Raw genomic sequence first — 19,767 nt, 5'->3', positions numbered from 1 at the left:
CTGCTGTTGTATAGTCACAGTGGTGCTCTGTCGAGTCAGACTGCCCTCGAAACGCGCCCACGCCAGATCGCGCAGGTGCGCAGAGAGGCGCGTCGTCGTCGGGCGCGGGCGCTTCCTCACGGGCGCACAGAATCGAACGAAGCCCTTGTGGCCATAGGAACCAGCGTCAGCTCAGCAGTGACTCGCGCGTGAGCTAGATCGCGCTCACTGGCAGTGCGATGAATGCCGCGCCCCTGGTAGAAGCGGCAAGCGCGACCATGGCCAGCGTCACCCAGCCTGCCGCTAGTCAGCTGCCTTACCCAGCTTCGCTCGAACCGCTCCTCCACTGGCTCAACACGACTCTTACACGAGCAGAGGGCATCTACGACAGCATACCCGGCAGTGCCATCGTCTGGCGCTACGTCAAAGTCTCGCATCAAAAGTGAGTTGCCCCGTCGATCGCTCCGTCCTCACTGCTGCATTCACTGGGGCCAGGTGGTGGCAGAAGCCGGGTCCAGACACTGATGCGGCCGAGCAGTGATCCATTCAGGACAGTGCTCGAGATTCTCCTGTTTTTCTTCGTCATCCGTACCGTGCTCCAATCGAGGACGAGGGGAGATCGGTCAGGCAAGCACTTTATCAAGTTTTCTCAGCGAGAGATCGACGAACTCGTCAACGAGTGGACGCCGGAGCCTCTCATGCCTGCCCCCCCGCGCGCTGCAAACGGCGCTGTACAGTCTGCAGAACAAGCCTATCACAAACCGCCCGTCATCATTGGGCCGGCAATACTCCGTCCACAAGTCGCCGTCTCGTCCGAGGGTGGTCAACGTCAAGTGCTTTGCCAGCTCTCTGCGCTCGGCTGGCACTTACTTTGACTTTGCGCTAGGTTCTGAACGTCACCACGCCCAACTTTGCAGGCTTGTTCGCAGACGAACACGTCAAAGGCAAAGCTATCGAGTGTCTGCGTTCTTACGGCGTCGGCAGTTGCGGTCCTCCCGGCTTCTATGGCACTTTTGGTAGGATCCCACGAGTCACTGCTTCCAATCCTGATTGCCGTCACAGATGTGCACATGCAGCTCGAACGCGCTATTGCGCTGTTCCTGGGCGTCCAATCGTCGATCATCTACTCTCAATGGTTCTCCACTGCCTCGTCTGTCATTCCGTCCTTCTCAAAGCGTGGCGACATCATTGTTGCCGATCGAGCCGTCAATTTCGCTATCCAGAAAGGCATCCAGATCTCTCGTTCGACGGTGCGCTATTACGACCATAACAATCTCGACAGCCTCGAAAAGGTTCTCGAAGGCATTCGCAAGGATGACAAGAAATACAATCGTGATCCTACCAAGAGCAGGCGGTTCATCGTCACTGAAGGCATATTTGAGAACGATGGCGCACTGCTCGATCTGCCACGCGTGGTGAGTTCCTACACACACTCTCTTTGGTCCTTGCTCATAAAGATGCACAGATCGAGCTGAAGCTGAAGTACAAGTACAGACTCATACTCGACGAATCCTGGTCATTTGGCGTGCTGGGCAAGACCGGACGTGGACTGTCGGAATACTATGGATTGCCGGTCAGTACGCTCACCTATTGCCGCGATGTCGTCTGATACCAGTCAGGATAGGCGGGCGATATCGACATTCTATTAGGCTCCATGTCAGTTGGATTGAGTGCAGCCGGTGGCTTCTGCGCAGGCACGATCGATGTAGTCAACCACCAGGTGCGTCTTTGCCAAGATAGATCGAGTCGGTGTTGATGCGTAGAGCAGCGCATCAATTCAGCCGCATTTGTGTATTCGGCCGCTATGCCGCCTTTGCTAGCTGTAGCAGCCACGGCAACGATCGATATACTGTCAAACGCCAGCAGGCCGCATCCTCTCACAGGCCTGTCAGACAATGTCAAGGCGCTAAGGACGGCGCTAGACAAGCTTTCGGACATTGTCGATGTTCCCTCGCACCGGGAATCTCCAACAATTCACATCTTTTTGAGAGATCCTCCCACTGCAGACATCGGACAGCAAGAAGCGATACTGCAACAAATCGCAGACGACTGCCTGGCGCAGGGCGTGCTCATCGCACGAAATCAGCGCCTGTGGTTGCAAGAACTGCCGAGCGAGATCGACAGACCTAGTCTGCGATTATGTCTCAGCGCAGCTTTCAACAAGCAAGAGACGCAAAGAATCGCAAGCGTTCTCTCTCAGTGTATAAAGGCGAACCTAAGCTGAAACGGTAACATGGTAACATTGCATTATGTCGAAATGTGCCTCATCACCTCTGCTGCGTGATGTCGTTGCAGACTGTCAATGCATGAGTTAGAAAGGGGGGCAAAGACGTCAAGCGACTGACTAGTAAAGCATCACATCGGCCTGCATGACGCCTTCGATTGAGATCTTCGCTGAGGGCGACAAGTCGATTTGCTGGGCTTCATTGCCGAGTAGAAGTCTTCCCGTCTCGTCGACATGAAGCCGATTGACAGATCCGACTGCATCTCCTGCGTGTGCTGCTGCTGCTGCTGCTGCTGCTGATGATGTATGGGAGGCGGAGTCAACTTGTGGCTGCTTTATGTCCAGCAGGATCTGTTGCTGTGGCCTGCCGGCTACTTTGAGAGCGTTGAGCTCTTGGCGCACCTCTTCTTGGCTTTCTTCAATGACATGACGGGCGAGACCGTCGAGCGCCACCATCGAGCTGCGCGCAACGTGATCTGTCAGAACAGGACTCTGCCAGAGGACCGTCGCGTCGGGATAACGCCTGGTGATGTTGTTCAAGCCGGACTTGAATTGTGTCTCATACCAGGTGATACGCTCATCAGACACCGAGCCAGGTGCCACGGGAGCTTTTGGATCCAGGTGGTCCTCTGTCGCCCAGCGGTACGCATTACTGTGAGTAGTTGAGAGATGTATGAGGTCCGGTTGACGGTTGCGTCCCACGAGTGGCAACACAGTGTCTGCCACGAGAATCATGATATTGGCCCATTGATAGAGCGTCTTCTTTGGATTCGCATCATAAAAGGTGTCGCCCTTGTGCGCCTTGACGCCAATCTCTGCGCGCGTGTGCATACCGTGATGGAAGACCTGGACCTGCGCGTTCGCATGAGTCCGAATGTTCGTGTAGTACGCATGCATGACGTACTATGATGAGATCAAAGCGGCTGACTTCACATTTGAGGGGCGTGAATGACTCATTGATGGGAGAATCATCCAGGTACCGTTGATTGAGCTCGGCCAATCGCTGCTGCAAGGAGTCAAAGAGCCCCTTAATGGTCTCATTGCGCGCATCTAGTGAGCTAGCATGACCGCCCATGAGCTCACACCATTCAAAGAGATCCTGGGCGTGTGTCAGTTAAACGTTGTTAAAGCGAGATGAGCTGACATTATGGGCAGCAACATCGCGCATCATTAGGATGGTCTTGTTGTGAAGCCAAGGCATTTTGAGGTTGTCTCGCATCGGATAGGTGGCGAGGGTTCCGCCGGGCTCGTGCCGATTTGACTTGCTGATGGCGCGCAGCAATGTTGACGGCAAGCATGCCTCGTCAAACGGCTTCCAATAGTTGTTGACAGCGCGGCGTGCAGATAGCTGTAGCTGACCGTGCCGGTGGAATGGATTGCAAGCTCCGAGGATCTTGCTGGCTTGGGCAGCATCTTGCCGCGTGAAGCCAAGGGGCTGGTGGTGTCTGCCATGCGTCGTGCTGGGTGCAAGCAGCCATGTGCCAAAGAAGAGCACCATGACGAGCATTGTTAATCGAAGGGGCGAGACGTAGTTGTACCAGACATGCTGATATTTTGCTTTGATTTGACTGACGGCAGATGGCAAGGTGAGCGACTCCAGGCTGCTCGTTTTGCGCTTGTGCTGCTGTCCGGGCAACATGATCTTGATCTCGCTCGTGTCAGACTCGACCATCGCAGGCATGAGGCGGTCGCAAAGTTTGGCGAGATCGCAAAGGCGACCACGCAACGCCGTCGCAAGGTCTGACACTTGCGACATATCGGCAAGCACAGAGGCAGTGCTTGCAGAAGGGCAGGTTGCCATGACGGGAGCGATCGTGTGTCCGGACGGCGGAGGTGGAGGTCTAGCGAGAGCTTGATACGATATGGCTGCTTCAATGTCGAGCGTCAAGACAGGTTTGCTTGCACGCGTCGCCATGGGGCCAGGGACGAGTTGTGCAGCACAGCGTGGCCGATGACTGACAATTTAGAGGCTATGCGGGCTACCAAATCGAGCTAGAAGTCATTCTCTGAGGTGATGCGGTGACTGCTGCGTGCGCTTGTTGTCAAGTCAGTTATCGTCGGAGAGATGCGTCGTCCAGGGGAGTCGGTAGAAAGCGACAGCAAGGCAGAGGAGGATAAGTAGAAGCGTGCCAAACCAGCGGATCTGGTCTCGCTCGAGACGGCTCAGGACGAATTCGTTGAGGACTTCTCGTGCCGTGCGCGGCGAGCGTGCAAGACTGCCGTACTCTTGCAACTGCTCCTCCGCTTCGTAGATTGGGTCTTCCACTTCGAAGCCAAGATACTCGGGCACGGTGGACATGGCAGTCGGCACGTCTGTCCAATAGTCTGACATGTCACGAGGGAAAAAGGCTCGATCGAGAGGTCTGTCACTTCATGATTGGTCAAGAGCTGCTCGTGGAGACCGACGAAAAAGCGCGACGTGGGTCCGAGCGCGCACGCCGCCATGGCGAGTTGTGAGCCTTGCAAAAAGCGTTTGCAATGTCATGCCCGTGCGGCGAGACTACAGGCATCTGTCTCGTCAAAGAGGCGCATTCGTAGCCAAACTTCTTCCCGAGATCGCACCTCTGGCGATACTCAGCCGACTTGTATCAGGGGCGTTGCCTGGGAGGGCCCGTAAAGCGGGTCGAGGTTTTCACAGGACAAGCTTTTTCCCGTCGAGATGGGCGGAGCTGTACAAGTTGGCGTGCGCTTACAATGAGCATAGACGTGTATGACCGGATCGGGGACCCAGGTAGCTATGTGAGACACATTCAGCCTGGTCGTAAAGTCGGGAAAGGCAGATGGACTGACGCTTGACATAATCTAGGCCAAAAAACGCTTCGACGTGTACCTCGCACGCCTCTCTGCCTGTTGGTGGCCAGCGAAGAATGAGCGAACGTTCAGATCCGGAAGACATAGGCTTGCGTACATGCCTTATCGGTGAAGCCAGTCTCGTCTGTCCAGGCATCGTTCGTCTGAGACGTGACCGCTTTGATGAAAGCGGTCTTGGAGCTCTGGTGAACAAGCTCTGCGCTTTCGAGCATGTCTGCGTCTTCCTGTTCGGTGACGAGCCTGCCTGGTGAGTCTCAATTGATCGCGATGACATGTCCAGCATCACCGACAAATTTGACAGAGACGCCGAGCGGCGTTCGGAAGGTGGTGGCAAGGAACTCGTCTGCGATGTGCACCTTGCCAAGCTGAGTGCCGCAGTCGGCGTGCACCGAGAGAAACACCTCGTAGGGGACAATGCGGAGGCCCAGCGCAGGCGCCTCGAAGCTCAGCCCGGCTAGACAAAGCGTGACGATGAGAACGAGCAGTGTCTGAGAGGGCATCGCTGTGTCGTCTGAGATCAGGATGTACTGAGCCTCTGAGGAGTAAGCTGACGTTGCTCGCGGGTCCTTCGTAGCTAGCGCTCCTCGTCGCGTGCGTGTGTAGGCGTGTAGGCGCAGGCCTGCAAGGCCATCTAGGACTGATTCGAGCTTGACGGCATGGCATCTCAAGCTGTACAAGAGCCCAGGATGAGCTATGGCACGACCGAGGGCCAAAGTGCCTTCCTGGCCAAAGACTTTGACAAGCTGGTCGAAGAAGTTGAGGAGGATCCGATGTCAGCAGACAGAGCAGATCTGCCAGCACTCGTAGAGCTCCGACCGCTCTCCCATGAGATGTTCCTGCTTCCTCACGAACTCGCAAACACATCACAGACAATAGAGGACAGTGTCCTTCCCGAAATATCAAGCCTACACTTTGCCGACGTGGACAGCGATGATGAGGACCAGAGGACGCTTCGATCCTTCTCAGCGTCCGACTTCTTGATGACCCGCCACCGTTCGACGCTGCCCGGTCTTCTGTCCGAGCTGCGAGCGTACCTCGCCATTCTGCGCAGAGAGCTCACCGCCCTCATCAACGAAAACTATGAGGACTTTCTCAACCTCGGCAGCGGTCACGGCGGCCTGCGTGACTCTGATGCCCTCCTCGAAGGCCTGAAAGAGCCCGTCGTCGATATCGAGAGCAAAGTGACGGCAGTGCACAGCAGTCTGAAGGACGTACAGCGTGATCTCAATACTAGCTTACAGACGCGTCGCCAGCTTCGTGATCGCAAGGCATGTCCTCATTGTCTAATGCTCAATAAGCTCTCACACATGCCATGCGATCAGGCCACGAGCAGGATCCTGTTATCGACACATGCTGCCTTGCAGAAGCTAGAAGCTCTCCTCGGCATTCCCTCACCAGCGAGTGAAGCAGCCAGCCGTGCACCAGATGCACATTCAGCAGGCACGCTCCATTCCGGCGAAACATCTGCCAAGCGGCTTGCACGTATAGCAAGAGAATACAACCAGATGGTGTACCTCGTGCAGAAGAGCCAAGCGCTAAATAGTAGATTTGCCCATTCGCTCCAGCCGGTAAGTCATGGGTGTCCATGTCCGCAACTCCCTAAAACTGCATAATCCGCAGAGAGCGATGGTAGTCTCGAAAACCCTGCTGCAACAGCTTGACAGCCTTTGCACGCAAGAGCTGCGCAAGCAGCACGACCTGCAACGCTACCAGGCCTTGTCAGATTTGCTCGCGGCCTATGTCAGCATCGATCAGGCCAGAGCAGTCGAGGACGTCATCAGGACATCGTTTGCGAGACCTTGGGCGACGCGCTACATCTATCGTGACGCTGTGCAGGAAGCCAAACCAATTGGGGCGCCACCGAGCCCACCTGCCGGCGTCGACTCTGCGTATCTGCTTGATGATCTCTTGCCCGGCGATTCTCAGCTGGAGCACTTCTACAACCACATTTTACTTTTTCTTTCGCATGATGCAAGTGTATTGCTCGACCTTGCTGAGAACCAGCCGCAACGCACGCAAAACGAACGGCATCAATTTGACTTACTAGCCAGCGTATTCTGGGACGAGATCTCCCGTCGATTGGTCAGCGAGACTAGTCAGGCTATCTTTGCTGCCGGTCAGCCGGAGGTCTTCATTAGAGTGCGTCGACATCAGAATGTCTGCGCAAAGCTGATCAGCTTTGCAGAATTACAATATTACGACTGCATTCATCGACCGCATCGAGAACTTGTGTCCCTCGTCCACCTATTTAGACCGATTGCGAAATCACCCATCGATGCTGAGGTTCTCAAAACGATGGCAGCTACCGGTCTACTTTCAATTGCGCTTCAGAGAAGTAGTGGGCCGAGCAGAAGAGGTGCTCGAGAGCAAGGATCATACTCGTGCGCATTGCTGCCTTCTCCTGAGTGTAAGCTGATGCACTTGACAAAACAGCCTTCAAAACCTCTGCCAACCGAAACTTCATGCTGCCCGCAACAGAGGCAATTCATCGCGCAATCTGGACGCTTTGGCAGCCCGAGATCTACCTCGCCGAGCTGGGCCATAGATTCTGGTCCGTAACGTTGCAGCTCCTGGCACGGTATCGTAGTTGGATCGATGCGATTTTGCCGCGATACAATCCTGCGCGGCCCTCTGAAAGGGAGAAGGTAAGTGCAACCAGCAATCGATTCTGGTAGGCTGACCTCTGAGCAGAGTACCACCACATCAGCGCTGTCCAGTAGGGCCAATACTCCACAGCCCTTGGCGAGCAATGCAGCCGAAGACGCTCAGGATGACGCTACTCTGCGCCAGCTGGTCATCATCATCACAGATCTGCAGAGACTGACGACGCGGCTGCGAGACTTCTTTGGCGCCTCGATCTTGCCAGTCTTGCCTGCTGTCGAAGGTAGTGCTATCTCGGACACGCTGGAAGCAAGCCTCAGTGATCTCACGGCGATCGCGCCACCGCTGATGCTTCAAGTCGTGTCGATCCTTGCAAAGCGCACCTCTGAGCCGCTTAGATTGGTACGATCGGTCGCTTCACAAGTCAGAGCGTCAAGCAAGCTCTCGACGGAAGCGAGCTATTTTGTCGCCAATATCCTGCAGCCTCTCCGCGACTTTTTGCGTGGTCCAGGGAGAACACTCGACGCTGTATCTCAGCAGCAGGTCGCCCAGGACGTGGTTGACGATGTCGCAGCAAAGTATGCAGGTGTGCTGGAAACAATGAAGAAAACGGAAGATTCGCTCAAACGACTCAAGAAGGGCAGACAAGGTTTCTCACTGTTCAGCGGCGGCGGCAAAGCGAGCGATGGTATGGACGAAGAAGAGCGCGTGCGAGCTCAGATGCAGACTGATATCGGCGCACTGGCGAGCGATGCAGCTACTCTCGGTGTAGATACCTCAAGCTCATCCGCATTCAAAGCGCTCGTTGTAGCATCTCAAGAGAGCGCCACAGTCGCTGCGTGAGCAGACTGGGCCAGCGCGACTGATGAGCAGGTATTGTTGTAGATGCAGATACAGACCGAAGATGTAGCGTAACGTTGAGATTTGACGTGGAGCAGCGCAAATCTGGCTGGCCTTTACAGCGATTCCATCTGGGAGACGACCTCTTCGAGCTCCTTCTTGGAAGCCAGGTACTTTGTCTGTTGGGCGTCGTTGAGGCAATCAGAGCAGGTAAGCTGAGGCAAGAAAAGCACTGACCTGTGACTCCTCGTACTTTTGCTCCCAAGAGTCGCGCTCCTGCTCTGCACGCAAGACTTGGCGCTCAAAGTGCTCGGCCTTGACGTCGATCTGTCGCAGTCTGAAGACAACTGTCTGGCTTAGCGCATGAGACGGGACAGAACAAGATGCGACTCGCTTCTCGGTGGTCTCCTTGAGATTCTTCTCGCTATGATCAAGCTCTTCTTCGAGCAGCTGTATCTTTCGTTGCAGGTTCTCTGAAGCGGATTTGTGTGTCTCAGACTCTGCGCGCAGGCAAGTCGTGAGCAGGGACGACGCGGTGATTGTGGTTTGGCGCACCTTCGACAGCTTTCTTGTGATCGCCGACTTTGGCTTCGATCTTGTCGAGGTCGGCCTCGAGCGTCTGCGTTGCGTCGAGCATGTGAGCGTGGATCTGCGTAGGTCAGACAAGCAGGTTGGCGCACCTGAACCTTGTGATTGAGGCTGGCAATCTGCTGATCCTTTTGCAGCGCTTCCTGCTCGAGCTGTGCCAACAGGTCACTCAGGCGGATCTTCAATGCGCAAAGCTACATACAGTCTTGTTCTTGGCCTCTGCTGCCTCGGCTCGCTCTGCGTTGGCGTCCGCTTCCGCTCTGAGCGAGGCAAGCTTCTGCTCGGGCACCCTGCACAGTCAGCAGCTGCCATTCTCGCGTGAGCCCTGCCTACCTCTTTGATCTTGTCCTGCATATACTCCATTTGTCAGCCCATTCGCTTACTTGCCACTGCGGCCTCACCATGGCAGATGACCGTCAGGAACAATGCTGGGTTTGACGTGCGTCGCGCGCGCCTCTACGCGATCCGAGAATGCGCCACGTCAGCGAGTCGACATCAGTCCGCGTACACGTAGGCAGGCCGCTGAAGCGCTGACGCTTGAGCCATGTCGATGACGAAGACGCAGACGAGGAGACCGTCAGCCAAGGCCAAAGGCAAGCAGCGACAGAACAACGACCCACGTCAAGCCCGACGACAGCGAGATGAGGAAGAGCTGCAGCGGACTGCTACAGAAATCGCAAATCTCGTCAGCTGCTGCCTGCTTGGAGAGTGCAGACGTATGCTCATTGGCAGAGTCAGGATCTGACCGCTAGTTACAGCACATTCGCCGATCTGCCCCTCTGCACGCCGACTGCTGCAGGCCTAAAGGCAGCTTATTTCACCAACTTGACGCCCATCCAATCTCGAGCGCTACCACTCGCTTTGCAGGGTGCTGCAGCTCGCCCCTGACTCGTTGTAGCGCTGATACATTGATGTCACAGGGAAAGACGTTCTGGGGGCAGCCCCGACAGGCTCGGGCAAGACTCTGGCGTTCTTGGTGCCTTTGCTCGATTTGCTCTACCGCAAAAAATGGGGACCCATGGATGGTCTCGGTGCACTCGTCATCAGTCCTACGAGAGAGCTAGTGCGTCCTCCAGCTCTTCGTTTGATTTGACACCACTCATGTCAGCTCAGGCCGTACAAATCTTCGAGGTCCTGCGCAAGATCGGCACGCAACATTCCTTCAGCGCAGGCCTGGTCATCGGAGGCAAATCCTTGCACGAGGAAAAGGCAAGTCCTCGGTGCAAGTGTGTCGTTGTACGGCGCTCATGCTTTCTTTTGATCACTTCAAGGAACGGCTAGCACGCATGAACATCCTTGTCGCTACGCCAGGACGGCTCTTGCAACATATGGATCAGACGATTGGCTTTGACGCTGATAATCTCCAGCTACTCGTCCTCGACGAAGCCGATCGTATACTCGACATGGGCTTCTCAAAGTCACTCAATGCCATCGTTGCCAACCTCCCTCCCACACGCCAGACACTGCTCTTTTCCGCGACACAGACCAAAAATGTCAAAGACCTCGCGCGTCTCTCGCTCAAAGATCCCGAATATGTCTATGCACGCACGCTCACGGCCGATCCCGCTGTCGGCGCGCAGCCCGTCGCCGAGGCCAGTCGAGACGAGGCGACCTTGCAAGTACCAGTAGGCCTCGAGCAGCACTATATGGTTGTCCCGCTCGACAAGAAACTCGACTTGCTCTGGAGCTTCATCAAAACCCATCTCTACACCAAGACGATTGTGTTCCTGTCGAGCTGCAAGCAAGTCAGATTCGTCCACGAGACATTTCGACACATGCGGCCCGGCGTACCTTTACTCCATCTGCATGGCAGACAGAAGCAAGCGAAGCGATTAGAGATTTACGATCGCTTCACTTCGTCAAAGCATACCGTCATGTTTGCGACCGATGTCGCTGCTCGCGGTCTCGATTTTCCGGCCGTCGATTGGGTCATCCAATTTGACTGTCCGGAAGATGCCGATACTTATGTACATCGTGTGGGTCGTACTGCCAGGTATCAAAGCACCGGCAAAGCTCTCCTCTTCCTTTGCCCTAGCGAAGAGGAAGGCATGACCAAACGACTGGCCGATAAAGGACTAGAAGTCAATCGCATCGTCGCTCGCGAAGCCAAACAACAGTCTACTCATCATCAGGTGCAATCGATCGCTTTCCAGTTTCCAGAGATCAAGTTCATCGCTCAACGCGCGTTCATCTCCTACGTCAAATCGATTCATCTGCAAAAGGACAAGTCTGTCTTTATGCTTGACGAGTATCCCCTGGAGAAGTATGCTACGTCTCTCGGCTTGGCGGGTGCACCTCAGATCAGATTCGTCTCAAAGGCAGAAGCATCATCAAGGAAGAATGCAGACTGGTCGCTCGAGAACGTCAAGACCCAGCCGATTGTTGGCGATGCATCTAGCGATGAGGAGCCGACCCATCTTTCTGATGTGGCAGAGGATAGTGCAAGCGAGTCCGCTGAAGCGGAAGTGGCGACGTTTGCTCCCCTGTCGCAGCGCAAGAGTAGCAAGACCAAAGTCGATCGCATGTTTGGCCGTCAGAATAATAACATCCTCTCTGATCACTACAGCAAGGTGGTCAACCACGGCTCGGATGCTGTGGATGAGAGCGAAGACGAGTTCATCACCATGAAGCGCACTGATCATGGCCTCGATGAAGACAATCTACCAGAGTCCGCTTACCTGTCGAAACGCAAGATCAAGGCGGGTCAGTCCAAGAAAGCAATGTTATCGAAACGCGGCGTACCGACCAAGACGACCTTTGACGACGAGGGCCATGCTAGAGCGGACAATGCGGTTCAGCGAGAAGAAGACTTTATCGCGCAAGGCGATGTTCAGGAGCTTGGCCGACAATTTGTTGCTGCCGAGCGAGCTGCTCTACAGACCATTGATGTGGACGACAAGGCTCTTGCGAAGGCCAAGAGACGTGAGAAGAAGCGGAAGCGAAAGCTGGCTAATGCGGGTGGGGCTGAAGAGACTCGCGCCGAGCTCGCGGTGAGCAGCGATGATGATGGCTACGTCTCGCCTGACTTTGATGATATCGATCTTCAACCTACGCCCAAACATGGTAGACTCGATGCCACGAGCGCAGCTGACGAAGAGCGGCCAAATCTTGAAGCGCAAGCCCTGCTCGCATTATCGAACCGAAGATAGTGCCGCTATGCATCTGTCTCGCGCTTCTCGAGATATCTCGTCATTTGCTGGTGATCTCGATTGAGCTTGTCTTTCTCCGACAATATCTTCTCAGGCTTCTCGTCCCCTTTGGCATACTTGAGCTTTTTCGCCTTGCGCTTCTCTTTCCGAGCCTCTTCTTGATCGAGAGCCAGGAGCTCTTTGATGTTGTAGCTGGTTGACGAAAGCGGCTGAAGACGCAGAGGCTCATGTCTTTGCTCTTCTCGCTCGTCATCGCTGAGCACGTTGTCTGGCTCAATCTGTGGCATTGCAGTAGCTTCTTTCGGCTCGTCTGCGACTGTTTTGCGTCTTTGCTCGGCCTCGAACCAGTCTTTGCGCCGTTGCTGCTCTGTCGGTGCTCCGACTGTCCGTTCTGTCGTCGTCTTTGGCATATCGTCCTCGGCAGAGAGATAGCCAGTGTAATCACCTGCGCCGGCGAAAATGTCATCGTCATCACTGAGAGCAGCAACAAGCTCAGGCTTCCGAGCTGAGGCTTCTCCTTCCAAAGATGCGACTCGGGCAGATGACGCTTCGCGAGAGGGCCCGTCGTGAGCTGTATGGCTAGCGTTCTTATCGGCCTTGGCCAGGACATCTGGCGCTATTGGCTGCAGCGCGACGGCAGGTTTGACCGCTTTTTGCTTCTTGCGCTTGGGCCTCTCTTGAGGCGTTACGCTAGAAGAGACAGCACTGAGCTTTTTGAACTTGCTTGGTGCAGCTCCCTGCTGCCGATCCTCAGATGGGCCGACCTGGCTTGCCCGTTTCGCTTTGAGGTCCGCAATGATCTCGTCCCGCGACCGCTTGCGAGTGGCTGGCTCCAGTACGTGGCTAGCTACCGGTCCTTTGTCGTTGACGAGGAGGTTATCCAGCTCGTCGTCTGCTTGCTCGCTGTCTTGCTGTGCTAGTCGAGCTTGTTCTTTTGCAAGCAAATCTAAGTCTAGCCCCCTTTTGGCTCCCGTTTCGCCTTGACCATCGAGCACAAAGAGGTCGTCGGCGTGCTCACTGCTCGTCATACCAGCTTGTGGCTCAAGATCGAGGTCACTGAAACCCATCCGGCGTGCAGCTGCTCTGTCGACATATTTGCCTCTGATCATAGGCAAAGAAGGACCACTTGCAGTCTCAACGGAGGCCTTCGTTGTAGATACTGTCGACTTGCCTCTGGCAGCTGATCGAGGGAGCAGTGAAGTGCTTGGCAAGGATGTTAGGTAGGGATTATCTGTCGTCGATTCTTGCTGCTTGCGATATTTCAGTCCGTGCAGATTGTCGAAGCGACTCGATTTGGTCGTCGGCCGAGGCTGATACTCCCGGCCTGGCAGCGTTGCAGAGCTCGGGGCCGACTGCAACAGCGCTCTGAAGGCATCCTGGTCCATGGCCGGGGGTCAGTGTCGACGCGACAATTGCGCGCGACAATGTCAACGGCCAGGCAAAGGGCATCCTATTTGGACTGAATTTGATCATGAATGCTACAACAGAGCGTGTACTGAACGATCAGATATCTCTAGAGCTCGGGATGGACGAGTGCTGGCTGGTGACCATTGGAGAACAGCTCGATAAGAGCCGCGATTGGATCAGTACCGCCTGATCTGACCCAGAGTACGTAAAGGACTGCTAGGATGAGGAGAGCGAATGTATATTTGAGCTGATGGACTACCTCCATAAAGACGGCGTCGTTCGTTTCGCCTGAGAGCCAACGGTTGACCGTCTGCTCGACGCGATCCTTGTCAATCTGGCGAGGTCTGACGTGACGAGAGAGAATCTTGCGAGAAGGGATGTGATAGACGACCAGCTGAGGTATGCCGAGCACCATCCACTTTGCCGCCAGATGTACCCGAGCGTACGGGCGCGTGTAGAGCTCCTCGTTCTGATCGTCGTCATCACCAAGATGATCCTCTGTATCAACCTCGCCTGCGAGCAGGAAGTCTTCGCCCCTGCTGAGATTGATGGGATCGACAGCATCTTCGTGCTGGCCAACTGCCAGATTGGAGCCGTCATTCCATTCCATACTGAGCCAGCCTCGGGCGAGCGAATTTGACTCGTATGATTCTTCTGTGGTGTCTATGGACACGTAGACAACCTTGAGCCGATGTGGTGATACTCTTGTTAGTCTGATGACATCCTATCGAGCCAACTGAGCCCGGCCTTGAGCTGACCAAGCAGGCTTACAGAGGCAAACGTCGACATGGCGCCGCGGCGTCCCCATGAAGCATCAAAGTAGAATGCAACGGCGATGCAGTCTCTGAAGGCGCTCTTCAGATTGACTTCTTTGCCGTAGCCATCTCTCAAGCGTAAGCGTCTCAATAGTGGGTCAGGATGGGAGTAAAGCTCCTTCGGTGGCAGCTCGCGAGATGCCTGGCTTGACCGCTTGAGCGCACTGGCTGGTGCCTTGTCGCTCTTGACCGTTGCCGAAGCTGCTGTCGCCATGTCTGCTGCTTGTCGTAGAAGCGAGACAGAGGAGTCAAGTGCGACCCGAGCTGCCTCCCTTTCGTCCAGCGTACCCTTGGGTAAGCTTGATTTGCGCGCACCGGCGGCCGGAGAGGCCGATCGAGGAGGCGACGCTGTATGATCCGGCTCTGAAGAGAAGCTGACGACTCGCTTCGGCTTTAGCGCTAGGGCCGGTGATGACGTTGGCGCGAGTGACGCTTGCGATGGCCCTGTCTCGACAAGTTTATCGTGACTTTCCCCGACTGCTGGCGGGAGCTGCTCCTGCCTGACCTGCGCCGCTCTATGTGATACCGACGAATGTCTCACAGGCAGGACAGGCTGCTCGCGAGTTGGCATAGCATTGCTCGCCCGCCAGTCAGTTATTGAGCCGGCGCGCCTCACGCTCAAGCAATCAAGCGCTCTCTAGCGCGAGCCTCGACACCGGTAAACTCCACAAAGTCTCCTCATTCCTGTCTGCTTCAGCAAATGATGGTCTGCAAATGCATCGGGCCTCGTCATCCGGTCGCTTCCTCGATGACATCATACGAGATGCGTGTATCTCGAACGAGAAGCGTGACCAGGCAAAGAAAGCGTGTACCGCCCGAGCTTGGTGCCAGAACGTAGAGGCTGAAGCGCTCGCTGCGTTGATACCGCCGGTGCCCTTTTGCCGGCAAATCAATGCGGGACATACGATCTCGTCTCGTTACTGCGAACCGAGCAAAGAGGGACTGTCTGTCGACACAGCCGGCATGTGAGCCAGCAGAGATGCGTATCCGAGAGCCATGGATGCGCCTTGACCGTTCGGATGCAAAGTGTGAGCTGCATCTCCGATCAGGCAAGTACGTTTGCCATGCCAGTGTGGCTATGGAGGCACTTCATAAGGCGCCCAAAGTCGAGTAGCTGTGTCATCGACGTTCTCTAGTATCGACCTGATTGGCTCCCTCAATAAATGTGCATGGGGAGTCTTTGCATCCCGGGCTGCTTCGCCAGCCCTTTCGTATTTGTTCCACTCGCTTCGCGATCTCTCGTCCTGGATCGACGGCGAACACACCGAGAAAATCTGCTGAAGTCGTGATCATTGCTGGAATCCTGTGACCATCTGGCAGCTTCACGGTATCGACTTGCATAAATCCATTGACAAGGCATGTGCAGGTGTACATAGGCGTCGGGACTGCATCTCCCAGCAGTTCTTTGCTTACTGGCGAGAGGATGCCGTCTGCGCCGATGAGTACGTCCTCTTGGACCCGCTTTAGCCGGCCAGCTCAGCAGACTGAGCATAGACTGATCTTGCAGCTCCAATCCGTCTTCGAAGCGAGCGATCACCTGGTCGTCGCATACAGAGATATCAGCAATCTTTGTGCTCACTTAATACGCTCTCTTGGCATGCTTGTATCAGTACTCTTTCGCAGCCAGGCCGCATGCTGCGTAGGGACGACGGGCCGTGATCGCATAGGTCCATCTGAACGAATTGGTACCCATCCGCGCTGTAGCAGGTCGTTCGCTGGTAGCTGAACTCAGTTTCTTGATGTCGACCGACTTGTCAAGCACCTCGAGTCATTCGGCGCGAGAAAGCGAGCCGCTGGATTCGGAAATTTGCTTGGCCGAGCGCGAAGCTCGAAGATTGTCAATCTGACGGCCTTCTTAGCCAACGCGAAAGCCAGCGCATGTCCGTCAATGCCGCCGCCCACACATGCTGCATTCCGAGCAATCACAGTCTGCCTTCTGTTGCAGTCTGGCTTGCCGGGGATACGGAATTTGCTGTCATCGCTAAGCCCGAATTCCGCCCGGATCCTGTCGATCTCTATCGAGCCGGCGGGGCGAGAATCTCTGTCGGTTCGACGATGCGAGGAAGCAGTGCAGCTGCCAACAACGATCGACCCAACAGCATGCGACGGGCTCGTATCGCGCACAGAACATGGCGATCCGCCTCGGTCTACGTCGGCCATCTGCACTCTTGCCTCTCCCCGGCTGAAGGAACATAGCATCAGTCAGCAAGCCTCCCGTTCTTGCATATTTGTTATCCCCGCAGTCTCTCTTTTACCACCCAACGTAGATGGTGTCGAAGCATATTCTGCTCTGGCTCGGCGGTCTAGGTCTGCAAGCATTCGCTCAGCTTTCAGTGCAAGTCGGCAACGGGGTCTTCTCGCCAAATATCGTGCGCGGCTCGCCGGGCCAGACAGTGACATTCCATTTCTCAGTCGGCGGGCAGTCAGCAAGCGAGGCAACGGCTCGCCTCATTGACCCTTGCAACACCGAAGGCGGGTTCGACAGTGGAATACAATCTGCGGGCGGCTCCTCCTCCATCCTGCTTTCCACCACAAACTCGATCTACGTTTTCTCACATGCTTCTTGCACATCGGGGTACTCTTGGTGATTTCGACCGAATACTTGGCAGCTTACACTCGTCGTATAGGGGCGTCATGATCATCAATCCTGGGGCGAGTGACAGCGTAGCTCGCTATCAACAAGTCGCCAAAGCCAGCGGCGGCAATTCGGAAGGTGACGTGACTTCGCAGGCGGCCACTTCATCCCTAAGTCTGACCTCCTCGCGCGCTATAACGAGCGCATCGCGGTCAACTTCGAGCGGTGTGACAGCGATCTCAGCTATGCCTTTGTCAAATGCCACCACCTCGTCAAATGCACTCACTATCTCGAGCACTACATCGATGGCTCCTACTTCCAGTGAGCAAGCCAGCGTCGCATCAAACCCATCTGTAGCCTCGCCCTCGCCTTCTGCAAACACGGCTGATTCAGGCGCGACTCGCCGGTTTGTGGCTTCGAGTCCTGCGCACATAGGCTGTACTGCTTTTGTCCTAGCGCTCAACCTTTTGATAGGGGGTTTGTAAGCTTGTGTCAATCACCACAAATACATTGCGATTGAACGTATAATGTCGTAAGCATCACAGATCCTGTACCTGTACCTTGTTCTTGTAAAAGGCGAGGTGATTTTTGATATTCGTGGCTTTTGCCTGCTCATCTCATAAGATCAGGAGCACAATCTGGGCATAGGGACTCGATGAGAACCTTTGGCTCCGGATAGTACCAAGCCGCGTCACTGATGACAGAGCCAGGCATCACAATGTCGTCATACGATGCGGTTCCTTTCCAAGGACAGACAGTGTGTGTATCTTTGGCAGACGGTCGAATAACATCCTTGTTGACAGACTCTGGCGGGAAGCTGTACATGATGGACATGACAGGGCAAAGAGGTAGGAAAGGATGCAAAGTCAGCAGCATTCGGACGACCCATCGAGCGCTACCGTACTAGTGATTGCCTTCGACGATGATCGTGTCGTGTGACTCGGCAATGACAGTGCCGTTCGAGCTAGCTCGAGCAGATGGCATATTGACCAACCGTTTGTCCCGATGCTGACTGACGGCGAGCTCGCTTTGCCAAATCTCCGAAACAGTTCACGGGTTTATCGCGGCTTTATGCCAATCCGATTTCTAGTGGGCTCGCGGAACGCTCATGCGCTCATCAAGGGAAATGAACAACATCAATGCCGTCAGACTGAGCAACGACTCATTGGCTTATCTCTCTTCTAGCTGGCCTTCTCAGGTCTTTGACAAATCTCTCGTGCCTAGGCAAGACAGTCTGGCGCATGCTGTCTTGGCCTTGCGCTATTTGTCTCATATCAATTGGCAACCGTATTCGATCTCTCAGTGTCATCACCGCTAATGACCGTAGATGATGAGCCTCAGTGGGCACGTCTCAAGCATCCTACTACTCCTGTCTTTGCATTCGCTGCTCGACTTGTCTCAGCTACACGCTGCCACTGATTGTTGGTCAGACAAGAGCGTTTCAGACTGAGCCATCATCAGGCCTTTCGCGCGAGTAAAGTGGGGAAGACAAGCTGAGAAGTCACGTTGTCGTCATGACCGAGCGGACGTATACTCAGCAAATGTACACTAACAACCCTTTTCTTGGCGCATGTGATTTTCGTTGATACATGTTCCTTTCTTCATGCACATCATACGAGCAGCTCAGGCCGAAGAATATTCGCTACAAGCAACCATGGTCTTTGATCTCATCCATCTTCCCGATGGCACACAAACCGAAAGGTAGCTAGGTCTTTTGAATATGTCATATACCAACCCAGCAACAAATGAGCTCCTCATCGAAAACAAAGGAACGCCTCAGAAAGTGACAGCAGTGGTCGAGGCGAACAACCAAAATTGAAGACTATCCTTCTGATAATGTCAAATGCACAGTAAAGAAAGGTGATCTCGCCCAGCAAGCCATTTGTCATCCGTACAGCTCGCCGTGTCACCTATCAGACACTGTGCCAGGCCTGTCTTTGAGACCTTAAAGCTGGTGATAGTCTACTGCTTGCAATGATCTGATGAAACATATCACCTGCATGAGCCCACTCAACGCAGCGATGACCATCATGTCAACATCNAACACGCATCTCAGCAGCGGGAAATCATCCACTGCTGTCGACGTCCGCTCGAGCAATCAATGCATCAGTCGTCCGCTAGATACCATCCTGGAGACTATTGATGTATGGTACCGTCTCAAGGTACGGCTTCAGTCGTACTGCCGGCCAGACAGGCAACATCGAGCTCTCTAACTGAGCTAGTATCGCGAGTGAAGATAGTTCAATCTGCTCCGGAGTACGAACACATCTCTGTTGATAGTTGTCTGGCACAGACTGACTCTCCGTCCCGTTGATTCGTCGTAGCTATTGCAGGGAGTCTTGCGGCGATGCCTCAAACTGCAAGTTGTGTCGCGTTACAGTGATGGCGACTGGATNTCGTNCCGATGAAATGCAGCAATACGACAAAGTAAAGAGTATGAGGATCTCCGCTAAAGTCGCTGTGGTCAAGCGAATGTCCTGCCAACGCGCCTGGATAAATCAGTCCAATCAGATACACGGGTGATTAATAATTTCCCCATGAATTACGCAATGTTGAGTTTTGGCAAGGCAAATTGAAGAAATCCCCTGGCATTTCACTACTCGCCAATGACAGAGCGGTGCTATACCAAGATGACTCGGCTCTCTGCCATACCTTTCCTTCGCAACCTCTCGCTCAGACCTCCAGGGTTAGGGTTAGGGTTAGGGTTAGGGTTAGGGTTAGGGTTAGGGTTAGGGTTAGGGTTAGGGTTAGGGTTAGGGTTAGGGTTAGGGTTAGGGT

The 19,767-nt window shown here is 54.7% G+C and overlaps 10 protein-coding genes across 10 annotated transcripts; 4 read left to right on the top strand and 6 right to left on the bottom strand.

The window, feature by feature from the left end:
* Nucleotides 1-99: 99 nt before the first annotated feature.
* L969DRAFT_59146 (uncharacterized protein) lies at nt 100-2,650 on the top strand. The gene is made up of 7 exons (XM_014713615.1): nt 100-421; nt 518-812; nt 866-995; nt 1,042-1,394; nt 1,445-1,552; nt 1,604-1,699; nt 1,748-2,650. Exons 1-7 carry the CDS (start codon nt 219-221, stop codon nt 2,201-2,203), a joined length of 1,641 nt encoding a protein of 546 aa, XP_014569101.1. The 5' UTR covers nt 100-218; the 3' UTR covers nt 2,204-2,650.
* L969DRAFT_333126 (uncharacterized protein) lies at nt 2,210-4,454 on the bottom strand. Its single transcript, XM_014713614.1, has 4 exons — nt 3,348-4,454; nt 3,108-3,302; nt 2,325-3,055; nt 2,210-2,275 (listed from the first exon to the last, which is right to left on the bottom strand). Exons 1-4 carry the CDS (start codon nt 4,116-4,118, stop codon nt 2,227-2,229), a joined length of 1,746 nt encoding a protein of 581 aa, XP_014569100.1. The 5' UTR covers nt 4,119-4,454; the 3' UTR covers nt 2,210-2,226.
* Nucleotides 4,251-5,514, bottom strand: L969DRAFT_93010 (uncharacterized protein; the record flags this gene model as incomplete). The annotated part of the gene is made up of 5 exons (XM_014713613.1): nt 4,251-4,528; nt 4,897-4,938; nt 4,994-5,050; nt 5,112-5,238; nt 5,305-5,514. 5 exons carry the CDS (start codon nt 5,512-5,514, stop codon nt 4,251-4,253), a joined length of 714 nt encoding a protein of 237 aa, XP_014569099.1.
* A 102-nt stretch (nt 5,515-5,616) lies between these two features.
* Nucleotides 5,617-8,458, top strand: L969DRAFT_71635 (uncharacterized protein; the record flags this gene model as incomplete). The annotated part of the gene is made up of 6 exons (XM_014713612.1): nt 5,617-6,282; nt 6,337-6,582; nt 6,635-7,153; nt 7,200-7,395; nt 7,448-7,659; nt 7,706-8,458. The coding sequence occupies exons 1-6, from the start codon at nt 5,671-5,673 to the stop codon at nt 8,456-8,458; spliced, it is 2,538 nt and encodes an 845-aa protein (XP_014569098.1). The 5' UTR covers nt 5,617-5,670.
* Nucleotides 8,399-9,406, bottom strand: L969DRAFT_101964 (uncharacterized protein; the record flags this gene model as incomplete). Its single annotated transcript, XM_014713611.1, has 7 exons — nt 8,399-8,634; nt 8,693-8,792; nt 8,850-8,955; nt 9,011-9,074; nt 9,136-9,195; nt 9,246-9,320; nt 9,377-9,406. The coding sequence occupies 7 exons, from the start codon at nt 9,404-9,406 to the stop codon at nt 8,572-8,574; spliced, it is 498 nt and encodes a 165-aa protein (XP_014569097.1). The 3' UTR covers nt 8,399-8,571.
* A 131-nt stretch (nt 9,407-9,537) lies between these two features.
* On the top strand, nt 9,538-12,192 carry L969DRAFT_71629 (uncharacterized protein; the record flags this gene model as incomplete). Its single annotated transcript, XM_014713610.1, has 5 exons — nt 9,538-9,728; nt 9,782-9,911; nt 9,964-10,106; nt 10,157-10,273; nt 10,315-12,192. Exons 1-5 carry the CDS (start codon nt 9,588-9,590, stop codon nt 12,190-12,192), a joined length of 2,409 nt encoding a protein of 802 aa, XP_014569096.1. The 5' UTR covers nt 9,538-9,587.
* Nucleotides 12,193-12,197: 5 nt separating this feature from the next.
* L969DRAFT_15802 (uncharacterized protein) lies at nt 12,198-13,577 on the bottom strand (the record flags this gene model as incomplete). The annotated part of the gene is made up of 1 exon (XM_014713510.1): nt 12,198-13,577. One exon carries the CDS (start codon nt 13,575-13,577, stop codon nt 12,198-12,200), a length of 1,380 nt encoding a protein of 459 aa, XP_014568996.1.
* A 47-nt stretch (nt 13,578-13,624) lies between these two features.
* L969DRAFT_332827 (uncharacterized protein) lies at nt 13,625-15,145 on the bottom strand. The gene is made up of 2 exons (XM_014713609.1): nt 14,371-15,145; nt 13,625-14,323 (listed from the first exon to the last, which is right to left on the bottom strand). Exons 1-2 carry the CDS (start codon nt 14,983-14,985, stop codon nt 13,706-13,708), a joined length of 1,233 nt encoding a protein of 410 aa, XP_014569095.1. The 5' UTR covers nt 14,986-15,145; the 3' UTR covers nt 13,625-13,705.
* Nucleotides 15,146-16,681: 1,536 nt separating this feature from the next.
* L969DRAFT_93004 (uncharacterized protein) lies at nt 16,682-17,474 on the top strand (the record flags this gene model as incomplete). Its single annotated transcript, XM_014713608.1, has 2 exons — nt 16,682-16,989; nt 17,042-17,474. 2 exons carry the CDS (start codon nt 16,682-16,684, stop codon nt 17,472-17,474), a joined length of 741 nt encoding a protein of 246 aa, XP_014569094.1.
* A 54-nt stretch (nt 17,475-17,528) lies between these two features.
* Nucleotides 17,529-17,973, bottom strand: L969DRAFT_46510 (uncharacterized protein; the record flags this gene model as incomplete). The annotated part of the gene is made up of 3 exons (XM_014713607.1): nt 17,529-17,597; nt 17,653-17,806; nt 17,894-17,973. The coding sequence occupies 3 exons, from the start codon at nt 17,971-17,973 to the stop codon at nt 17,529-17,531; spliced, it is 303 nt and encodes a 100-aa protein (XP_014569093.1).
* Nucleotides 17,974-19,767: the final 1,794 nt, after the last annotated feature.

This window comes from Mixia osmundae (genome assembly GCF_000708205.1).
Source record: "Mixia osmundae IAM 14324 unplaced genomic scaffold scaffold_3, whole genome shotgun sequence".
Taxonomy (NCBI): Eukaryota; Fungi; Basidiomycota; class Mixiomycetes; order Mixiales; family Mixiaceae; genus Mixia; species Mixia osmundae.
Note: the sequence above shows the minus strand (reverse complement) of the source record. Positions and strands in the feature narration are given on the sequence as shown.